The following is a 17,812-nucleotide window of genomic DNA, read 5'->3' as shown; positions in this document are numbered from 1 at the left end:
CAAAACTGTACGCAATATTCCAGGTGTAGCCTCACCAGTACCCTGTATAGCTGAAGCAAGACTTCCCTGCTTTTATACTCCATCCCCCTTGCAATAAAAGCCAAGATTCCATTGGCCTTCCTGATCATCTGCTGTACCTGCATACTAACCTTCTGTGTTTCATGCACCAGGACCCCCAGATCCGTGTGTACTGTAGCACTTTGCAGTTTCTCTCCATTTAGATAATAACTTGCTCTTTGATTTTTTCTGCCAAACTGCATAACCTCACACTTTCCAACATTATATTCCATCTGCCAAATTTCTGCCCACTCACGTAGCCTGTCTATGTCCTTTTGCAGGTTTTTTATGTCCTCACTCACTGCTTTCCCTCCCATCTTTGTATCATCGGCAAACTTGGATATGTTGCACTCGGTCCCCCCCTCCAAATCGTTAATATAGATTGTAAAGAGTTGGGGTCCCAGCACTGACCTCTGCGGAACACCACTAGTTACTGATTGCCAACCCGAGAATGAACCATTTATCCCAACTCTCTGATTTCTGTTAGATAGCCAATCTTCCACGCATGCCAGTATATTACCCCCAATCCCGTGATATTTTATCTTGTGCAGTAATCTTTTGTGTGGCACCTTGTCAAATGCCTTTTGGAAGTCCAAATACACCACATTCACTGGTTCCCCTCTATTCACCCTGTTTGTTACATCCTCAAAGAATTCGAGCAAATTTGTCAAACATGACTTCCCCTTTATAAAACCATGCTAACTCTGTCTGATTAAGTTATGCTTATCCAAATGTCCTGTTACTGCTTCCTTAATAATGGACGCCAACATTTTACCAACCACAGATGTTAGGCTAACTGGTCAATAGTTTCCAGCCTTTTGTCTACCTCCCTTTTTAAATAAGGGCATTACATTAGCAGTTTTCTGATCTGCTGGGACCTTGCCTGAATCCAGGGAGTTTTGGAAAATTACCACCAATGCATCCGCAATCCCCATCGCTACCTCTCGCCAGACCCTAGGATGTAAGCCATCAGGTCCAGGGGATTTATCCGCCTTAAGTCCCATTATCTTACCGAGTACCATCTCCTTAGTGATTTTAATTGTGTTTAGCTCCTCCCCCCCTATAGCCCCCTGTTTGTCCAGTGTTGGGATATTTTCAGTGTCCTCTACTGTAAAGACAGTTTCAAAATATTTGTTCAGCGTTTTTGCCATCTCCATGTTCCCCACTTCTAATTTCCCGGTCTCGTCCTCTAAGGGACCAACGTTCACTTTAGCCACCCTTTTTCTTTTTATATAACTTTAGAAACTCTTGCTAGCTGTTTTTATATTTTTTGCTAGTTTACTTTCATAATCTATCTTCCCTTTCTTAATTAATCTTTTAGTTATTCTTTGCTGGCTTTTAAATGCTTCCCAATCTTCTATCCTCCCACTAGATTTGGCTGCTTTATATGCCCTTGTTTTCAGTCGGACACTATCCTTTATTACTTTACTTAGCCCCGGATGGCTGTCTTTTCTTTTACGCCCCTTTTTCCTCAGTGGAATATATTTTTCTTGAAAGTTGTGAAATATCTCCTTGAATGTACACCACTGCTCATGTACCGTCTTACACCTTAATCTATTTTCCCAGTCCACTTTAGTCAACTCTGCTCTCATACCTTCATAGTCTCCTTTATTTAAGCTTAGTACGCTGGTTTGAGATCCAGCTCTCTCACCCTCCAACTGAATTTGGAATTCAACCATGTTATGGTCACTCATTCCAAGGGGATCCTTTACTAGGACATTTTTTATTAATCCTGTCTCATTACACAGGACCAGATCTAAGATTGCCTGCCCCCTGGTTGGTTCAGTAACATACTGCTCAAGGAACCCGTCCCTAATGCACTCTATGAACTCTTCCTCAAGGCTGCCCTGCCCAATTTGATTTGTCCAGTCAATATGAAAGTTAAAATCTCCCATGATTATAGCTGTTCCCTTATTACAAGCCCCAACTATTTCCTGATTTATACTCCGACCAATAGAGTTGCAACTGTTAGGAGGCCTATAGACTACGCCCACTAGTGACTTTTTCCCCTTATTATTCCTTATTTCCACCCAAACCGTTTCACTATCCTGATCCTTTGACCCAATATCATTTCTCACTATTGCAGTGATTCCATCCTTTATTAACACAGCCACCCCACCTCCTTTTCCTTCCTGGCTGTCCTTCCTAATAGTCAAATACCCCTGGATGTTTAGTTCCCAGTCATGGTCACCCTGCAGCCATGTCTCCGTAATGGCCACCAGATCATACCCATGTGTAGTTATTTGTACCGTCAACTCGTCTATTTTCTTACGAATGCTACGTGCATTCAGATAAAGAACTTTTAAATATGTTTTGTGACAATTTATTGCTGCTTTTACCCCCTTTACTACTTTACCTTTATCTTTATATATTCTGTCCCTTCCTGACATGCTGCGGTTTTTAATTCCCCCACTGCTACCTTGCTCTATTGCCTTCGCCGCTGACATTTTAATTTTTCGCTCTCTTGAAACCTCCCCCCCACTAATTAGTTTAAAGCCCTCTCTACAGCCCTAGTTATTCGATTCACCAGGATTCTAGTCCCAGCACTGGCCAAGTGAAGTCCGTCCCAACGGAACAGCTCTCTCCTGTCCCAGTACTGGTGCCAGTGTCCCAAGAAGCAAAACCCATTTCTCCCACACCAGTCTTTGAGCCACGCATTTTACGATCTGATTTTATTTACCCTAGCCTTATTTGCTCGTGAGGGCAGGTACAGCACGGGTTAGATACAGAGCAAAGCTCCCTCTACACTGTCCCATCAAACACCCCCACGGCAGGTACAGCACGGGTTAGATACAGAGTAAAGCTCCCTCTACACTGTCCCATCAAACACTCCCAGGGCAGGTACAGCACGGGTTAGATACAGAGTTAAGCTTCCTGTACACTGTCCCATCAAACACTCCCAGGGCAGGTAGAGCACGGGTTAGATACAGAGTAATTCTCCCTCTGCACTGTCCCATCAAACACTCCCAGGGCAGGTACAGCACGGGTTAGATACAGAGTAAAGCTCCCACTACACTGTCCCATCAAACACTCCCAGGGCAGGTACAGCACGGGTTAGATACAGAGTAAAGCTACCTCTACACTGTCCCATCAATCACTCCCAGGGCAGGTACAGCACATGTTAGACACAGAGTAAAGCTCCCTCTACACTGTCCCATCAAACACTCGCAGGGCAGGTACAGCACACGTTAGACACGGAGTAAAGCTCCCTCTACACTGTCCCATCAAACACTCCCAGGGCAGGAACAGCACGGGTTAGACACAGAGTAAAGCAAAGATTATTATTTGAATGGCAATAGATTGGGAGAAGGGGAAGTGCAAAGAGACCTGGGTGTTATTGTGCACCAGTCGCTGAAGGTAAGCATGCAGGTGCAGCAGGCGGTTAAGAAGGCAAATGGTATGTTGGCCTTCATAGCAAGAGGGTTCGAATACAGGAACAAGGATGTCTACAGTTGTACAGGGCCTTGGTGAGACCACACCTTGAGTATTGTGTACAGTTTTGGTCACCTTACCTGAGGAAGGACGTGCTTGCCGTGGAGGGAGAGCAGCGAAAATTTACCAGGCTGATACCTGGGATGGCAGGAATGACATATGAGGAGAGATTGTGTCGATTGGAGTTTAACTCACTGGAGTTTAGAAGATTGAGAGGGGATCTCATCGAAACCTATAAAATTCTGTCAGGTCTGGACAGACTAGATGCAGGAAGGATGTTTCTGATGGCCGGGGAGTCCAGAACCAGGGGTCATAGTCTAAGGATAAGGGGTAAGCCATTTAGGACTGAAATGAGGAGGAATTTCTTCACCCAGAGAGTGGTGAACCTGTGGAATTCTCTGCCACAGAGGGCGGTGGAGGCCAGTTCATTAAATATATTCAAGAAAGAGTTGGATATATTTCTTGAGGCTAAAGGGATCAAGGGATATGGGGAGAAGGCAGGGACAGGGTACTGAATTTGGATGATCAGCCATGATCTCATTGAATGGCGGAGCAGGCTCGAAGTGCCGAATGGCCTACTCCTGCTCCTATCTTTTATGTTTCTATGTTTCTCTACACTGTTCCATCAAACACTCCCAGGGCAGGTACAGCACGGGTTAGATACAGAGTGAAGCTCCCTCTACACTGTCTCATCAAGCACTCCCGGGGCAGCTACAGCACGGGTTAGATACAGAGTAAAGCTCCCTCTACACTATCCCATCAAACACTCCCAGGGCAGGTACAGCACGGGTTAGATACAGAGTAAAGCTCCCTCTACACTGTCCCATCAAACACTCCCAGGGCAGGTACAGCACAAGTTAGATACAGAGTAAAGCTCCCTCTACACTGCCCCATCAAACACTCCCAGGGCAGGTACAGCACGGGTTAGATACAGAGTAAAGCTCCCTCTACACTGCCCCATCAAACACTCCCAGGGCAGGTACAGCATGGGTTAGATACAGAGTAAAGCTCCCTCTACACTGTCCCATCAAACACTCCCAGGGCAGGTACTGCACAGGGTTAGATACAGAGTAAAGCTCCCTCTACACTGTCCCATCAAACACTCCCAGGGCAGGTACAGCACGGGTTAGATACAGAGTAAAGCTCCCTCTACACTGTCCCATCAAACACTCCCAGGGCAGGTACAGCACAGGTTAGATACAGAGTAAAGCACCCTCTACACTGTCCTATCAAACACTCCCAGGGCAGGTACAGCACGGGTTAGATACAGAGTAAAGCTCCCTCTACACTGTCCCATCAAACACTCCCAGGGCAGGTACAGCACGGGTTAGATACAGAGTAAAGCTCCCTCTACACTGTCCCATCAAACACTCCCAGGGCAGGTACAGCACGGGTTAGATACGGACTAAAGCTCCCTCTACACTGTCCCATCAAACACTCCCAGGGCAGGTACAGCACGGGTTAGATACGGAGTAAAGCTCCCTCTACACTGTCCCATCAAACACTCCCAGGGCAGGTACAGCACGGGTTAGATACAGAGTAAAGCTCCCTCTACACTGTCCCGTCAAACACTCCCAGGGCAGGTACAGCACGGGTTAGATACAGAGTAAAGCTCCCTCTACACTGTCCCATCAAACACTCCCAGGGCAGGTACAGCACAGGTTATATACAGAGTAAAGCTCCCTCTACACTGTCCCATCAAACACTCCCAGGGCAGGTACAGCACGGGTTAGATACAGAGTAAAGCTCCCTCTACACTGTCCCATCAAACACTCAAAGGGCAGGTACAGCACGGGTTAGATACAGAGTAAAGCTCCCTCTGCACTGTCCCATCAAACACTCCCAGGGCAGGTACAGCACAGGTTATATACAGAGTAAAGCTCCCTCTACACTGTCCCATCAAACACTCCCAGGGCAGGTACAGCACGGGTTAGATACAGAGTAAAGCTCCCTCTACACTGTCCCATCAAACACTCCCAGGGCAGGTACAGCACAGGTTATATATAGAGTAAAGCTCCCTCTACACTGTCCCATCAAACACTCAAAGGGCAGGTACAGCACGGGTTAGATACAGAGTAAAGCTCCCTCTACACTGTCCCATCAAACACTCAAAGGGCAGGTACAGCACGGGTTAGATATAGAGTAAAGCTCCCTCTACACTGACCCATCATAAGAACATAATAAGAACATAAGAAGTAGGAGCAGGAGTAGGCCATACGGCCCCTCGGGCCTGCTCCGCCATTCAATAGGATCATGGCTGATCCGAATCTAGACTCACGTCCACTTCCCTGCCCTCTCCCCGTAACCCCTAATTCCCTTATCTGCTAGGAAACTGTCTATCTCCATTTTAAATGTATTTAATGTTGCAGCTTCCACAGCTCTCTGAGGTAGCAAATTCCATAGATTTACTACCCTCTGAGTGAAGAAGTTTCCCCTCATCTCAGTTTTGAAAGGGCAGCCCCTTATTCTAAGATGTGAGTCATCAGAGAGTGCTGTGAGTTTGGGTAAGTGTGAGAGTTCTTTAATTGTTATTTCTCTTTAAATCATTCTTGATAAGATTACTTAAGCAGTTTAAGTAAAGGGGAAAAGTTAAATATTTGGGATTCTGTTGGTTTAAGAAGAGTAAAACAAGGTTACACTGCAGTAGGAGTAAATTGGAACAGCAGGCAGTGGAAACCAGTTTTCTAACCAATCAGCAGGGGTGACTCATTTGGCTGTAAACAAACAAACAGTATAAAAAGACCAGTCCTAGTGCGAGCAAGCACTGAGTGCGAGTCATCAGAGAGTGCTGTGAGTTTGGGTAAGTGTGAGTTTGGGTAAGTGTGGTGTTTGGTGCTCTTTTCAAACTTTAACTCTGGGTTGTAGTTAATAAGGCCTTTCTGGTGCAGAGTGACTGTTGGTAAACCATTTAACTGGTGTAATTAGAGGGATTGATTTAATTTAAATCCAATTCATTAAAGGGGATACTAGCATCTAAAATCGGGCAGAGGGTGTCCATAACTAATAATAAAAAATTTAATTAATTACAGAGAATGGGGCAGGTGATGTGTTACTGTTGCGAGATGTGGGAGCCGGTGGACCCCATTGAGGCTCACGGTGATTACATCTGTGACAAGTGTCTGCTGCTACAGGAACTCCAGCTCCATGTTGATGAGCTGCCGTCTGAGCTTCAGACACTGTGACACATCAGGGAGGGGGAGAAGTACCTGGACTCTGTGTATCAGGAGGTGGTCACACCTATGAAGTTAATTAATTCAGATGTAGCCCATGGTCAGGGACAGGACGGTGTGACTACGAGTGAGGCAGGTACGGGGATCTAGGAGGTAGAGCTGGAGGAGCCGCAGCCCTTGCTCTTGTCCAACAGGTTCGAGGTTCTTACTCCCTGTGGGGACAGGAGCAGGGACTGCAGGGAGGATGAGCAACCTGGCCACAGCACCGTGGAACGGGGGGTCATTCAAGAGGGGGGAGTAAATAGAAATGTTGTAGTGGTAGGGGATAGTATTATTAGGGGGATAGATAGAGTTCTCTGCAGCCGAGAGCGAGAGTCCCGAAGGCTGTGTTGCCTACCCGGTGCCAGGGTTAAGGACATCTCCTCTGGGCTGGAAAGAAACTTGCAGTGGGAGGGGGTGGATCCAGTTGTCGTGGTCCATGTTGGTACAAACGACGTAGATAGGACTAGGAAGCCGGTTCTGTTAAAGGAGTATGAGCAGCTAGGGGTCAAATTAAAAAACAGAACCTCAAGGGTAATAATGGATTATTACCTGAGCCACGAGTGAATTTGGCTAGGACAAATAAAATTAGAGAGTTAAATGCGTGGCTCAAAGACTGGTGTGGGAGAAATGGGTTTTGCTTCCTGGGACACTGGCACCAGTACTGGGGCAGGAGGGAGCTGTTCCGTTGGGACGGGCTTCACTTGGCCAGTGCTGGGACTAGAGTCCTGGCGGATCATATAACTAGGGCTGTAGAGAGGGCTTTAAACTAACTAGTGGTGGGGAGGTTCCTAGAGAGCAAATAATAAAAATGACAACAGAGAAGGTCATAGACTTAGGTAGCAGTGGGGAAATTAAAAACCAGAGCGTGTCAGGAAGGGGCAGAAGGTATGGAGAAAAAGGTAAAGTAATAAAAAGGGCAAAAGCAGGAACTAAGTGTCACAAAACATATTTGAAAGTTCTCTATCTGAATGCACGTAGCATTCGTAGCAAAATAGACGAGTTAATGGCACAAATAACTACTACATATGGGTATGATCTTGTGGCCATTACAGAAACATGGCTGCAGGGTGACAATGCCTGGGAATTAAACATACCAGGTTATTTAACGATCAGTATTCTGCCCTCGCAACGCGATCCTATGCAGAGCTAGACAGATAGCGAACAACTTGATATCTTCCAATAAAATCACAAGGCTTGACTTTTCTTGTAACGCTTTACTGAAAGATTCTTATTGTTGTAAAACTGAAATACAACACAGAAATGGAAGCACACATTAGTATACAAGCGCATAACTGATATGTATGCACAAATTTGGGTACGCCTGAGCGACACAGTACATTTAGTAAACTGGGAGGCATTCTCTTTAAATTAGCCCTGTACATAGTGTATCAAAATACAGCTACTAGTTAATCAGCTAGACAGAGAAAAGTTACAACTAAACATTTTCTACAACATACAGTGTACACTAATCATCTATAGCATTCTAAAATACTTACAGACAAACAATTTCCAAGACTCAAGCATGGGGACAATACAACTGCCCGGAGCCTGTGCTGCTGTAGGAGCACCGTGGTGTAGTTCTGTGTCCCAGCGAGGACTCCACGAGGACTACGTAGCAGTCCTGTGGGGAGCATGATGACCTCATCACGCTCGGTCGCGTTGTCCGCGCTTGGGGCGTCACGTGATGCGCGTGGTCGCGTTTCTGGCCGTTGAGTCCGAAGTCGGGAGCGGGAGCTGGAGGCCAGGCTGAGCCGGTGCTTGCCGCGGGAGCGGAAGATCGCGTCGCTCCCGGCGGCTGGTAGATGCGGCCGAAGACGCTAGGCCGGGCTGTGCCGGCGGCCTTTCTGGAAGGCCGAGTCGGGCCGGCAGCCGCCTCACGCACGTCACGTCATACGTGCCGTGACGTCAGCACGCTACGTCGTACGTGACGTGACGTCAGCACGCTAAGGCGCGTCTTAAAGGGGCAATGGCCCTAAAAGGTAAGTTAAAGGGGCAACGGCCCTAACAGGTAAGTTATACATATATAAGTAGGTTATGTACATACAGTAAGGTTAAGTTAGAGGGAGAGACAGCACAATCAGGAAGGACAGGCAGGAAGGAAGGGGAGGTGGGGTGGCTATGTTAATAAAGGAATGAATCACTGTAATACAGAGAAATGATATTGGGTCAAAAGATCAGGATAATGAAACAGTTCGGGTGGAGGTAAGGAATAATAAGGGGAAAAAAACACTAGTGGGCGTAGACTATAGGTCTCCGAACAGTTGCAACTCTGTTGGACGGAGTATCAATCAGGAAATAGTTGAGGCTTGTAATAAGGGAACATCTATAATTATGGGGGATTTTAACTATCATATTAATTGGACAAATCAAATTGGGCAGGGCTGCCTTGAGGATGAGTTCATTGAGTGTATTAGGGATGGGTTTCTTGAGCAGTATGTAACTGAACCGACCAGGGGGCAAGCAACCTTAGATCTGGTCCTGTGTAACGAGACAGGATTAATTAAAAATGTCCCAGTAAAGGATCCCCTTGGAACAAGTGACCATAACATGGTTGAATTCCATATTCAATTAGAGGGTGAGAAGGTTGGATCTCAAACAAGCGTGCTAAGCTTGAATAAAGGAGACTATGAAGGTATGAGAGCGGAATTGAGTAGAGTGGATTGGGAAAATAGATTAAAGGGTAAGACGATACATGATCAGTGGTGTACATTTAAGGAGTTATTTTACAACTTCCAAAAAAAATATATTCCACTGAGAAGAAAAGGGTGTAAAAGAAAAGACAGCCATCCATGGCTAAGTAAAGAAATTAAGGATAGTATTCGACTAAAAACAAGGGCATATAAGGTAGCCAAATCTAGTGGGAGGATAGAGGATTGGGAAAACTTTAAAAGACAGCAAAAAATAACAAGAAGATTGATTAAGAAAGGGAAGATAGATTATGAAAGTAAATTAGCAAAAAATATAAAAACAGACAGTAAGAGTTTTTATAGATATATAAAAAGAAAAAGGGTGGCTAAAGTAAATGTTGGTCCCTTAGAGGATGAGACCAGGAAATTAATGGTGGGAAATATGGAGATGGCAAAAACACTGAATGAATATTTTGTATCAGTCTTTACAGTAGAGGACACTAAGAATATCCCAACACTGGACAAACAGGGGGCTATGGGGGGGAGGAGCTAAACACGATCAAAATCACTAAGGAAGTGGTACTCGGTAAAATAATGGGACTCAAGGCAGATAAATCACCTGGACCTGATGGCTTACATCCTAGGGTCTTGAGGGAAGTGGCGGTAGGGATTGTGGATGCATTGGTAATAATTTTCCAAAACTTCCTGGACTCAGCAAAGGTCCCGGCAGACTGGAAAACTGCTAATGTAACACCCTTATTTAAAAAGGGCAGTAGACAGAAGGCTGGAAACTATAGACCGGTTAGCCTAACATCTGTGGTAGGTAAAATTTTGGAGTCTATTATTAAGGAGACAGTAACAGGACATTTGGATAATCATAATTTAATAGGACAAAGTCAGCATGGTTTTATGAAGGGGAAGTCATGTTTGACAAATTTGCTGGAGTTCTTTGAGGAAGTAACATATAGGGTGGATAAAGGGGAACCAGTGGACGTAGTGTATTTAGACTTCCAAAAGGCATTTGACAAGGTGCCACACAAAAGATTATTGCTTAAGATAAAAAATCATGGGATTGGGGGTAATATTCTGGCATGGATAGAGGATTGGCTATCTAACAGAAGGCAGAGAGTTGGGATTAATGGTTCATTCTCAGACTGGCAATCAGTAACTAGTGGTGTTCCGCAGGGGTCAGTGCTGGGTCCCCAACTCTTTACAATCTATATTAACGATTTGGAGGAGGGGACCGAGTGTAACATATCAAAGTTTGCAGATGATACAAAGATGGGAGGGAAAGTAGTGAGTGAGGAGGACATAAAAAACCTGCAAGGGGACATAGACAGGCTAAGTAAGTGGGTAGAGATTTGGCAGATGGAATACAATACTGGAAAGTGTGAGGTTATGCACTTTGGCAGGAAAAATCGTAGAGCAAGTTATTATCTTAATGGCAAGAAACTGGAAAGTACTGAAGTACAAAGGGATCTGGGGGTCCTGGTGCACGAAACTCAAAAGGTTAGTATGCAGGTGCAGCAAGTGATTAAGAAGGCCAATGGAATGTTGGCTTTCATTGCTAGGGGGATAGAATATAAAAATAGGGAGGTATTACTTCAGTTGTACAAGGTATTGGTGAGACTGCACCTGGAATACTGCATACAGTTTTGGTGTCCATACGTAAGAAAAGACATACTTGCTCTCGAGTCAGTACAAAGAAGGTTCACTTGGTTAATCCCGGGGATGAGGGGATAGACATATGAGGAGAGGTTGAGTAGATTGGGACTCTACTCATTGGAGTTCAGAAGAATCAGAGGCGATCTTATTGAAACATATAAGATAGTGAAGGGGTTGGATCGCGTGGATGCGGGGAGGATGTTCCCGACGATGGGTGAAACTAGAACTAGGGGGCATAGTCTTAGAATAAGGGGCTGCTCTTTCAAAACTGAGATGAGGAGGAACTACTTCACTCAGAGGGTGGTAGGTCCATGGAATATGCTGCCCCAAAAAGCTGTAGAAGCTACATCATTACATAAATTTAAAACAGAAATAGACAGTTTCCTAGAAGTAAAGGGAATTAAGGGTTACGGGGAGCGGGCAGGAATTTGGACATGAATCTAGGTTCGGATCGGACATGGCCCTGTGGGTAGCGGAGCGGGCCCAGGGGCCGTGTAGCCTGATCCTGCTCCTATTTCATGTGTCTAATTCTGTTAGATTCAGGAGATGGTTCTGTGATAGTAGATTGGCGGTTAGGATCAGATCAGCCATGATCTTATTGAATGGCGGAGCAGGCTCGAGGGGCCGATTGGCCTACCCTGCTCCTATTTCTTCTGTTCTTATGTTCTTATTATGCCCCCTAGTTCTAGTCTCACCCATCAGTGGAAACATCCTCACCGCATCCACCCGATCAAGCCCCCTCACCATCTTATATGTTTCGATAAGATCGCCTCTCATTCTTCTGAACTGCAATGAGTAGAGTCCCAACCTACTCAACCTTTCCTCATATGTCAACCCCCTCATCTCTGGAATCAACCGAGTGAACCTTTTCTGAACCGCCTCGAGAGCAAGTATATCTTTTCTTAAATATGGAAACCAAAACTGTACGCAGTATTCCAAGTGTGGCCTCACCAATACCCTGTATAACTGCAGCAAGACCTCCCTGTTTTTATACTCCATCCCCCTTGCAATAAAAGCCAAGATTCCATTGGCCTTCCTGATCACCTGCTGCACCTGCATACTAACTTTTTGTGTTTCATGCACCAGGACCCCCAGATCCCTTTGTACTGTAGCACTTTGCAGTTTCTCTCCATTTAGATAATAACTTGCTCTTTGATTTTTTCTGCCAAAGTGCATAACCTCACACTTTCCAACATTATATTGCATCTGCCAAATCTCTGCCCACTCACTTAGCCTGTCTATGTCCTTTTGCAGGTTTTTTATGTCCTCCTCACTCACTGCTTTCCCTCCCATCTTTGTATCGTCGGCAAATCCTTCCTCCAAATCGTTAATATAGATTGTAAAGAGTTGGGGCCCCAGCACTGACCCCTGCGGAACACCACTAGTTACTGATTGCCAGCCCGAGAACGAACCATTTATCCCAACTCTTTGTTTTCTGTTAGATAGCCAATCTTCCACCCATGCCAGTATATTACCCCCAATCCCGTGATTTTTTATCTTGATCAGTAATCTTTTGTGTGGAACCTTGTCACATGCCTTTTGGAAGTCCAAATACACGACATCCACTGGTTCCACTTTATCCACCCTGTATGTTACATGCTCAAAGAATTCGAGGAAATTTGTCAAACATGACTTCCCCTTCAGAAAACCATGCTGACTCTGTCCTATTAAATTATGTTTATCCAAATGCTCTGTTACTGTTTCCTTAATAATTGACCCCAACATTTTGCCAACCACAGATGTTAGGCTAACTGGTCTATAGTTTCCAGCTTTTTGTCTACTTCCCTTCTTAAATAAGGGTGTTACATTAGCAGATTTCCAATCTGTCGGGACCTTTCCTGAGTCCAGGGAGTTCTGGAAAATGATCACCAATGCATCCACAATCCCTACCGCCACTTCTCTCAAGACCTTAGGATGTAGGCCATCAGGTCCGGGGGATTTATCCATCTTAAGTCCCATTATTTTACTGAGTACCATCTCCTTAGTGATTTTAATCGTGTTTAGCTCCTCCCCCCCCCCATTGCCCCCTGTTTGTCCAGTGTTGGGATATTTTTAGTGTCCTCTACTGTAAAGACTGATACAAAATATTCGTTCAGCGTCTTTGCCATCTCCATGTTCCCCACCACTAGTTTCCCGGTCCCATCCTCTAAGGGACCAACGTTCACTTTAGCCACCCTTTTTCTTTTTATATAGCTGTAGAAACTCTTGCTATCTGTTTTTATATATTTTGCTAATTTACTTTCATAATCTATCTTCCCTTTCTTCATTAATCTTTTAGTTATTGTTTGCTGGCTTTTAAATGCTTCCCAATCTTCTATCCTCCCACTAGATTTGGCTACTTTATATGCCCTTGTTTTCAGTCAAATACTATCCTTTATTACTTTACTAAGCCACAGATGGCTGTCTTTTCTTTTACTCCCCTTTTTCCTCAGTGGAATATATTTATCTTGAAAGATGTGAAATATCTCCTTGAATGTAGACCACTGCTCTTGTACCGTCTTACACTTTAATCTGTTTTCCCAGTCCACTTTAGTCAATTCTACTCTCATACCTTCATAGTCGCCTTTATTTAAGCTTAGTACGCTGGTTTGAGATCCAACTCTCTCACCCTCAAACTGAATTTGGAATTCAACCATATTATGGTCACTCATTCCAAGGGGATCCTTTACTAGGACATTTTTTATTAATCCTGTCTCATTACACAGGACCAGATCTAAGATTGCCTGCCGCCTGGTTGGTTCAGTTACATACTGCTGAAGGAACCCGTCCCTAATACACTCTATGAACTCTTCCTCAATGCTGCCATGCTCAATTTGATTAGTCCAGTCAATATGAAAGTTAAAATCCCCCATGATTATAGCTGTTCCCTTATTACAAGCCCCAACTATTTCCTGATTTATACTCCGACCAACAGATTTGCAACTGTTAGGAGGCCTATAGACTATGCCCACTAGTGACTTATTCCCCTTATTATTCCTTATCTCCACCCAAACTGTTTCACTATCCTGATCCTTTGACCCAATATCATTTCTGACTATTGCAGTGATTCCATCCTTGAATAACATAGCAACCCCACCTCCCTTTCCTTCCTGTCTGTCCTTCCTAATTGTCAAATACCCTTGTATGTTTAGTTCCCAGTCATGATTATCTTGCAGCCATGTTTCTGTAATGGCCACCAGATCATACCCATGTGTAGTTATTTGTACCGTCAACTCGTCAACTTTGTTACGAATGCTCCGTGCATTCAGATAAAGAACTTTCAGATATGTTTTCTGACAATTTATTCCTGCTTTTACCCCTTTTACTACTTTACCTTTATCATTATATACATTCTGTCCCTTCCTGACACGCTCTGGTTTTTAATTCCCCCACTGCTACCTTGCTCTATTGCCTTCTCCGCTGTCATTTTTATTTTTCGCTCTCTTAAAACCTCCCCCCCATTAATTAGTTTAAAGCCCTCTCTACAGCCCTAGTTATTTGATTCACCAGGATTCTAGTCCCAGCACTGGCCAAGTGAAGTCCGTCCCAACGGAACAGCTCTCTCCTGTCCCAGTACTGGTGCCAGTGTCCCAAGAAGCAAAACCCATTTCTCCCACACCAGTCTTTGAGCCACGCATTTAACTCTCTAATTTTATTTACCCTAGCCAAATTTGCACGTGGCTCAGGTAGTAATCCAGAGATTATTACCCTTGTGGTTCTGCTTTTTAATTTGGCCCCTAGCTGCTCAAGCTCCCTCAGCAGAACCTCTTTCCTTGTCCTATCTATGTCGTTGGTACCAACATGGACCACGACAACTGGATCCTCCCCCTCCCACTCCAAGTTTCTCTCCAGCCCAGAGGAGATGTCCTTAACCCTGGCACCGGGCAGGCAACACAGCCTTCGGGACTCTCGCTCTCGGCTGCAAAGAACCCTATCTATCCCCCTAACGATACTATCCCCTACCACTACAACATTTCTTTTAACTCCCCTCACTTGAATGCTCCCCCGCTCCACGGTGCTGTGGCCAGGTTGCTCATCCTCCCCGCAGTCCCCGTTCCCGTCCTCACAGGGAGTAAGAGCCTCAAACCTTGTTGTACAAGAGCAAGGGCTGCGGCTCCTCCAACACTACCTCCTGGATCCCCGTACCTGCCTCACTTGTAGTCACACCGTCCTGTCCCTGACCACGGACTACATCTGAATTAATTAATCTAATTGGTGTGAATACTTCCTGGAACACAGAGTCCAGGTAACTCTCCCCCTCCCTGATGTGTCTCAGTGTCTCAACATGGAGCCGGAATTCCTCGAGCAGCCAACACTTACTGCAAATGTGATCACCGTGAGCATCAATGGTGTCCACCAGCTCCCACATATTGCAGCAGCAACACATCACCTGCGCTCCCATTCTATGTAATTAATTACATTTCTTCTTCTTATTTTTAAATACCCTCTGCTGGGTGCTGGGCGGGCGCTGGGACGGTGCGGTTTGTATTTTCTTTTTATTTATCTCCCCGCCCGCGTTTCTCTCCGCTATATATAAAAAACCCTGATAAAACTCACTTTCCACCGGTGATCGGGACTCACGCGGTTGCCCGGGCCGACCCAGAATGCGAGGCTCTGCGCAGGCGCGGTAGCGGCTCATCCTCAGGAGCGACGCATGTGGAGTAGGGGGAGGGGGCGGGGCCTGTTCAGAGCCCGTTCAGAGCCCGCGCTCACCTTGGAGCGGTGCATGCGGAGTAGGGGGAGGGGGCGGGGGCCTGTTCAGAGCCCGCGCTCACCTTGGAGCGGCGCATGCGGAGTAGGGGGAGGGGGCGGGGGCCTGTTCAGAGCCCGCGCTCACCTTGGAGCGGTGCATGCGGAGTAGGGGGAGGGGGCGGGGGCCTGTTCAGAGCCCGCGCTCACCTTGGAGCGGTGCATGCGGAGTAGGGGGAGGGGCGGGGCCTGTTCAGAGCCCGCGCTCACCTTGGAGCGGCGCATGCGGAGTAGGGGGAGGGGGCGGGGCCTGTTCAGAGCCCGCGCTCACCTTGGAGCGGCGCATGCGGAGTTGGGGGAGGGGGCGGGGCCTGTTCAGAGCCCGCGCTCACATTGGAGCGGAGCATGCGGAGTAGGGGGAGGGGGCGGGGCCTGTTCAGAGCCCGCGCTCACCTTGCAGCAACACATGCGGAGTAGGGGGAGGGGGCGGGGCCTGTTCAGAGCCCGCGCTCACCTTGGAGCGGCCATGTGGAGTAGGGTGAGGGGGCGGGGCCTGTTCAGAGCCCGCGCTCACCTTGGAGTGGCGCATGCGGAGTAGGGGAGGGGGCGGGGCCTGTTCAGAGCCCGCGCTCACCTTGGAGCGGCGCATGCGGAGTAGGGGGAGGGGGCAGGGCCTGTTCAGAGCCCGCGCTCACCTTGGAGCGGTGCATGCGGAGTAGGGGAGGGGGCGGGGCCTGTTCAGAGCCCGCGCTCACCTTGGAGTGGCGCATGCGGAGTAGGGGGAGGGGGCAGGGCCTGTTCAGAGCACTCGCTCACCTTGGAGCGGTGCATGCGGAGTAGGGGGAGGGGTCGGGGCCTGTTCACAGCCCGCGCTCATCTTGGAGCGGTGCATGCGGAGTAGTGGGAGGGGGCGGGGTTTGTTCAGAGCCCACGCTCACCTTGGAGCGGCCCATGCGGAGTAGGGGGAGGGGGCGGGGCCTGTTCAGAGCTCGCGCTCACCTTGGAGCGACGCATGCGGAGTAGGGGGAGGGGGCGGGGCCTGTTCAGAGCCCGCGCTCCCCTTGGAGCGGTGGATGCGGAGTAGGGGGAGGAGGCGGGGCCTGTTCAGAGCCCGCGCTCCCCTTGGAGCGGTGGATGCGGAGTAGGGGTGGGGGCGGGGCCTGTTCAGAGCCTGCGCTCACCTTGGGGCGGCGCTTGCGGAGTAGCGGGTGGGGCCTGTTCAGAGCCTGCGCTCCCCTTGGAGCGGCGCATGCGGAGTAGGGGGCGGGGCCTGTTCAGAGCCTGCGCTCACCTTGGAGCGGCGCGTGTGGTGGAGGGGGCGGGGCCTGTTCAGAGCCCGCGCTCACCTTGGAGCGGCGCGTGTGGTGGAGGGGGCGGGGCCTGTTCAGAGCTCACCTCCAACAATGGGAACAAAAGCAACCTGTATTTCTATAGCACCTTTAACATAGGAAAACGTCCCAAGGCGCTGCACAGGAGTATTGTAAGACATTGAAAAATGTGACCCCGATCCACAGAAGGAGAAATTAGGGCAGATGGTCAAAAGCTTGGTCACAGAGGTGGGTTTTGATCAGCCATGATCTCATTGAATGGCGGAGCAGGCTCGAGGGGCCGAATGGCCGACTCCTGCTCCTATTTTCTATGAAAGAGAGGCGGAGAGGTTCAGGGAGGGAATTCCAGAGCTTAGGGCCGAGGCAACAGAAGACACGGCCACTGATGGTGCAGCGATTATAATCAGGGATCCTCAAGAGGGCAGAATTGGAGGAACGCAGGTGTCTCGGGGGGGAGGAGGTTGTTTTCTTTGGAACCGAGGAGGCTGAGGGGAGACCTGATTGAGGTGTATAAAATGCTGAGGGGCTGAGATAGGAAGCACCTATTTCCCTTGGCAGAGGGGTCCACAAGCAGGGGGCATAGATTTAAAGAAATTGGTCGGAGTCTTAGAGGGGAGTTGAGGAGAAATGTTTTCACCCAGAGGGTGGTGGGGGTCTGGAACTCACTGCCTGACAGGGTGGTAGAGGCAGAAACTCTCATCACATTTTAAAAGTACTTGGATGTGCACTTGAAGTGCCGTAACCTACAAGGCTACGGACCAAGTGCTGGAAAGTGGGATTAGTGTGGATAGCACTTAATCGGCTGGCACGGACAAGGTGGGCT

At 47.6% G+C, this 17,812-nt stretch overlaps 1 protein-coding gene across 1 annotated transcript in view; it reads right to left on the bottom strand.

The window, feature by feature from the left end:
* LOC147084137 (uncharacterized) overlaps positions 1-16,189 on the bottom strand; it is a 79,085-nt gene extending 62,896 nt beyond the window's left edge. The window contains exon 1 of the mRNA XM_085979830.1: positions 16,176-16,189. Within this exon, the coding sequence (XP_085835956.1) occupies positions 16,176-16,189 (14 nt within the window). The remainder of the gene's footprint in view (positions 1-16,175) is intronic.
* Between the last annotated feature and the right edge of the window lie 1,623 nt (positions 16,190-17,812).

This window comes from Somniosus microcephalus, unplaced genomic scaffold, assembly GCF_052327205.1.
Source record: "Somniosus microcephalus isolate GS21.2 unplaced genomic scaffold, FLI_Smic_1.0 scaffold1, whole genome shotgun sequence".
NCBI classification, from domain to species: domain Eukaryota; kingdom Metazoa; phylum Chordata; class Chondrichthyes; order Squaliformes; family Somniosidae; genus Somniosus; species Somniosus microcephalus.
Note: the sequence above shows the minus strand (reverse complement) of the source record. Positions and strands in the feature narration are given on the sequence as shown.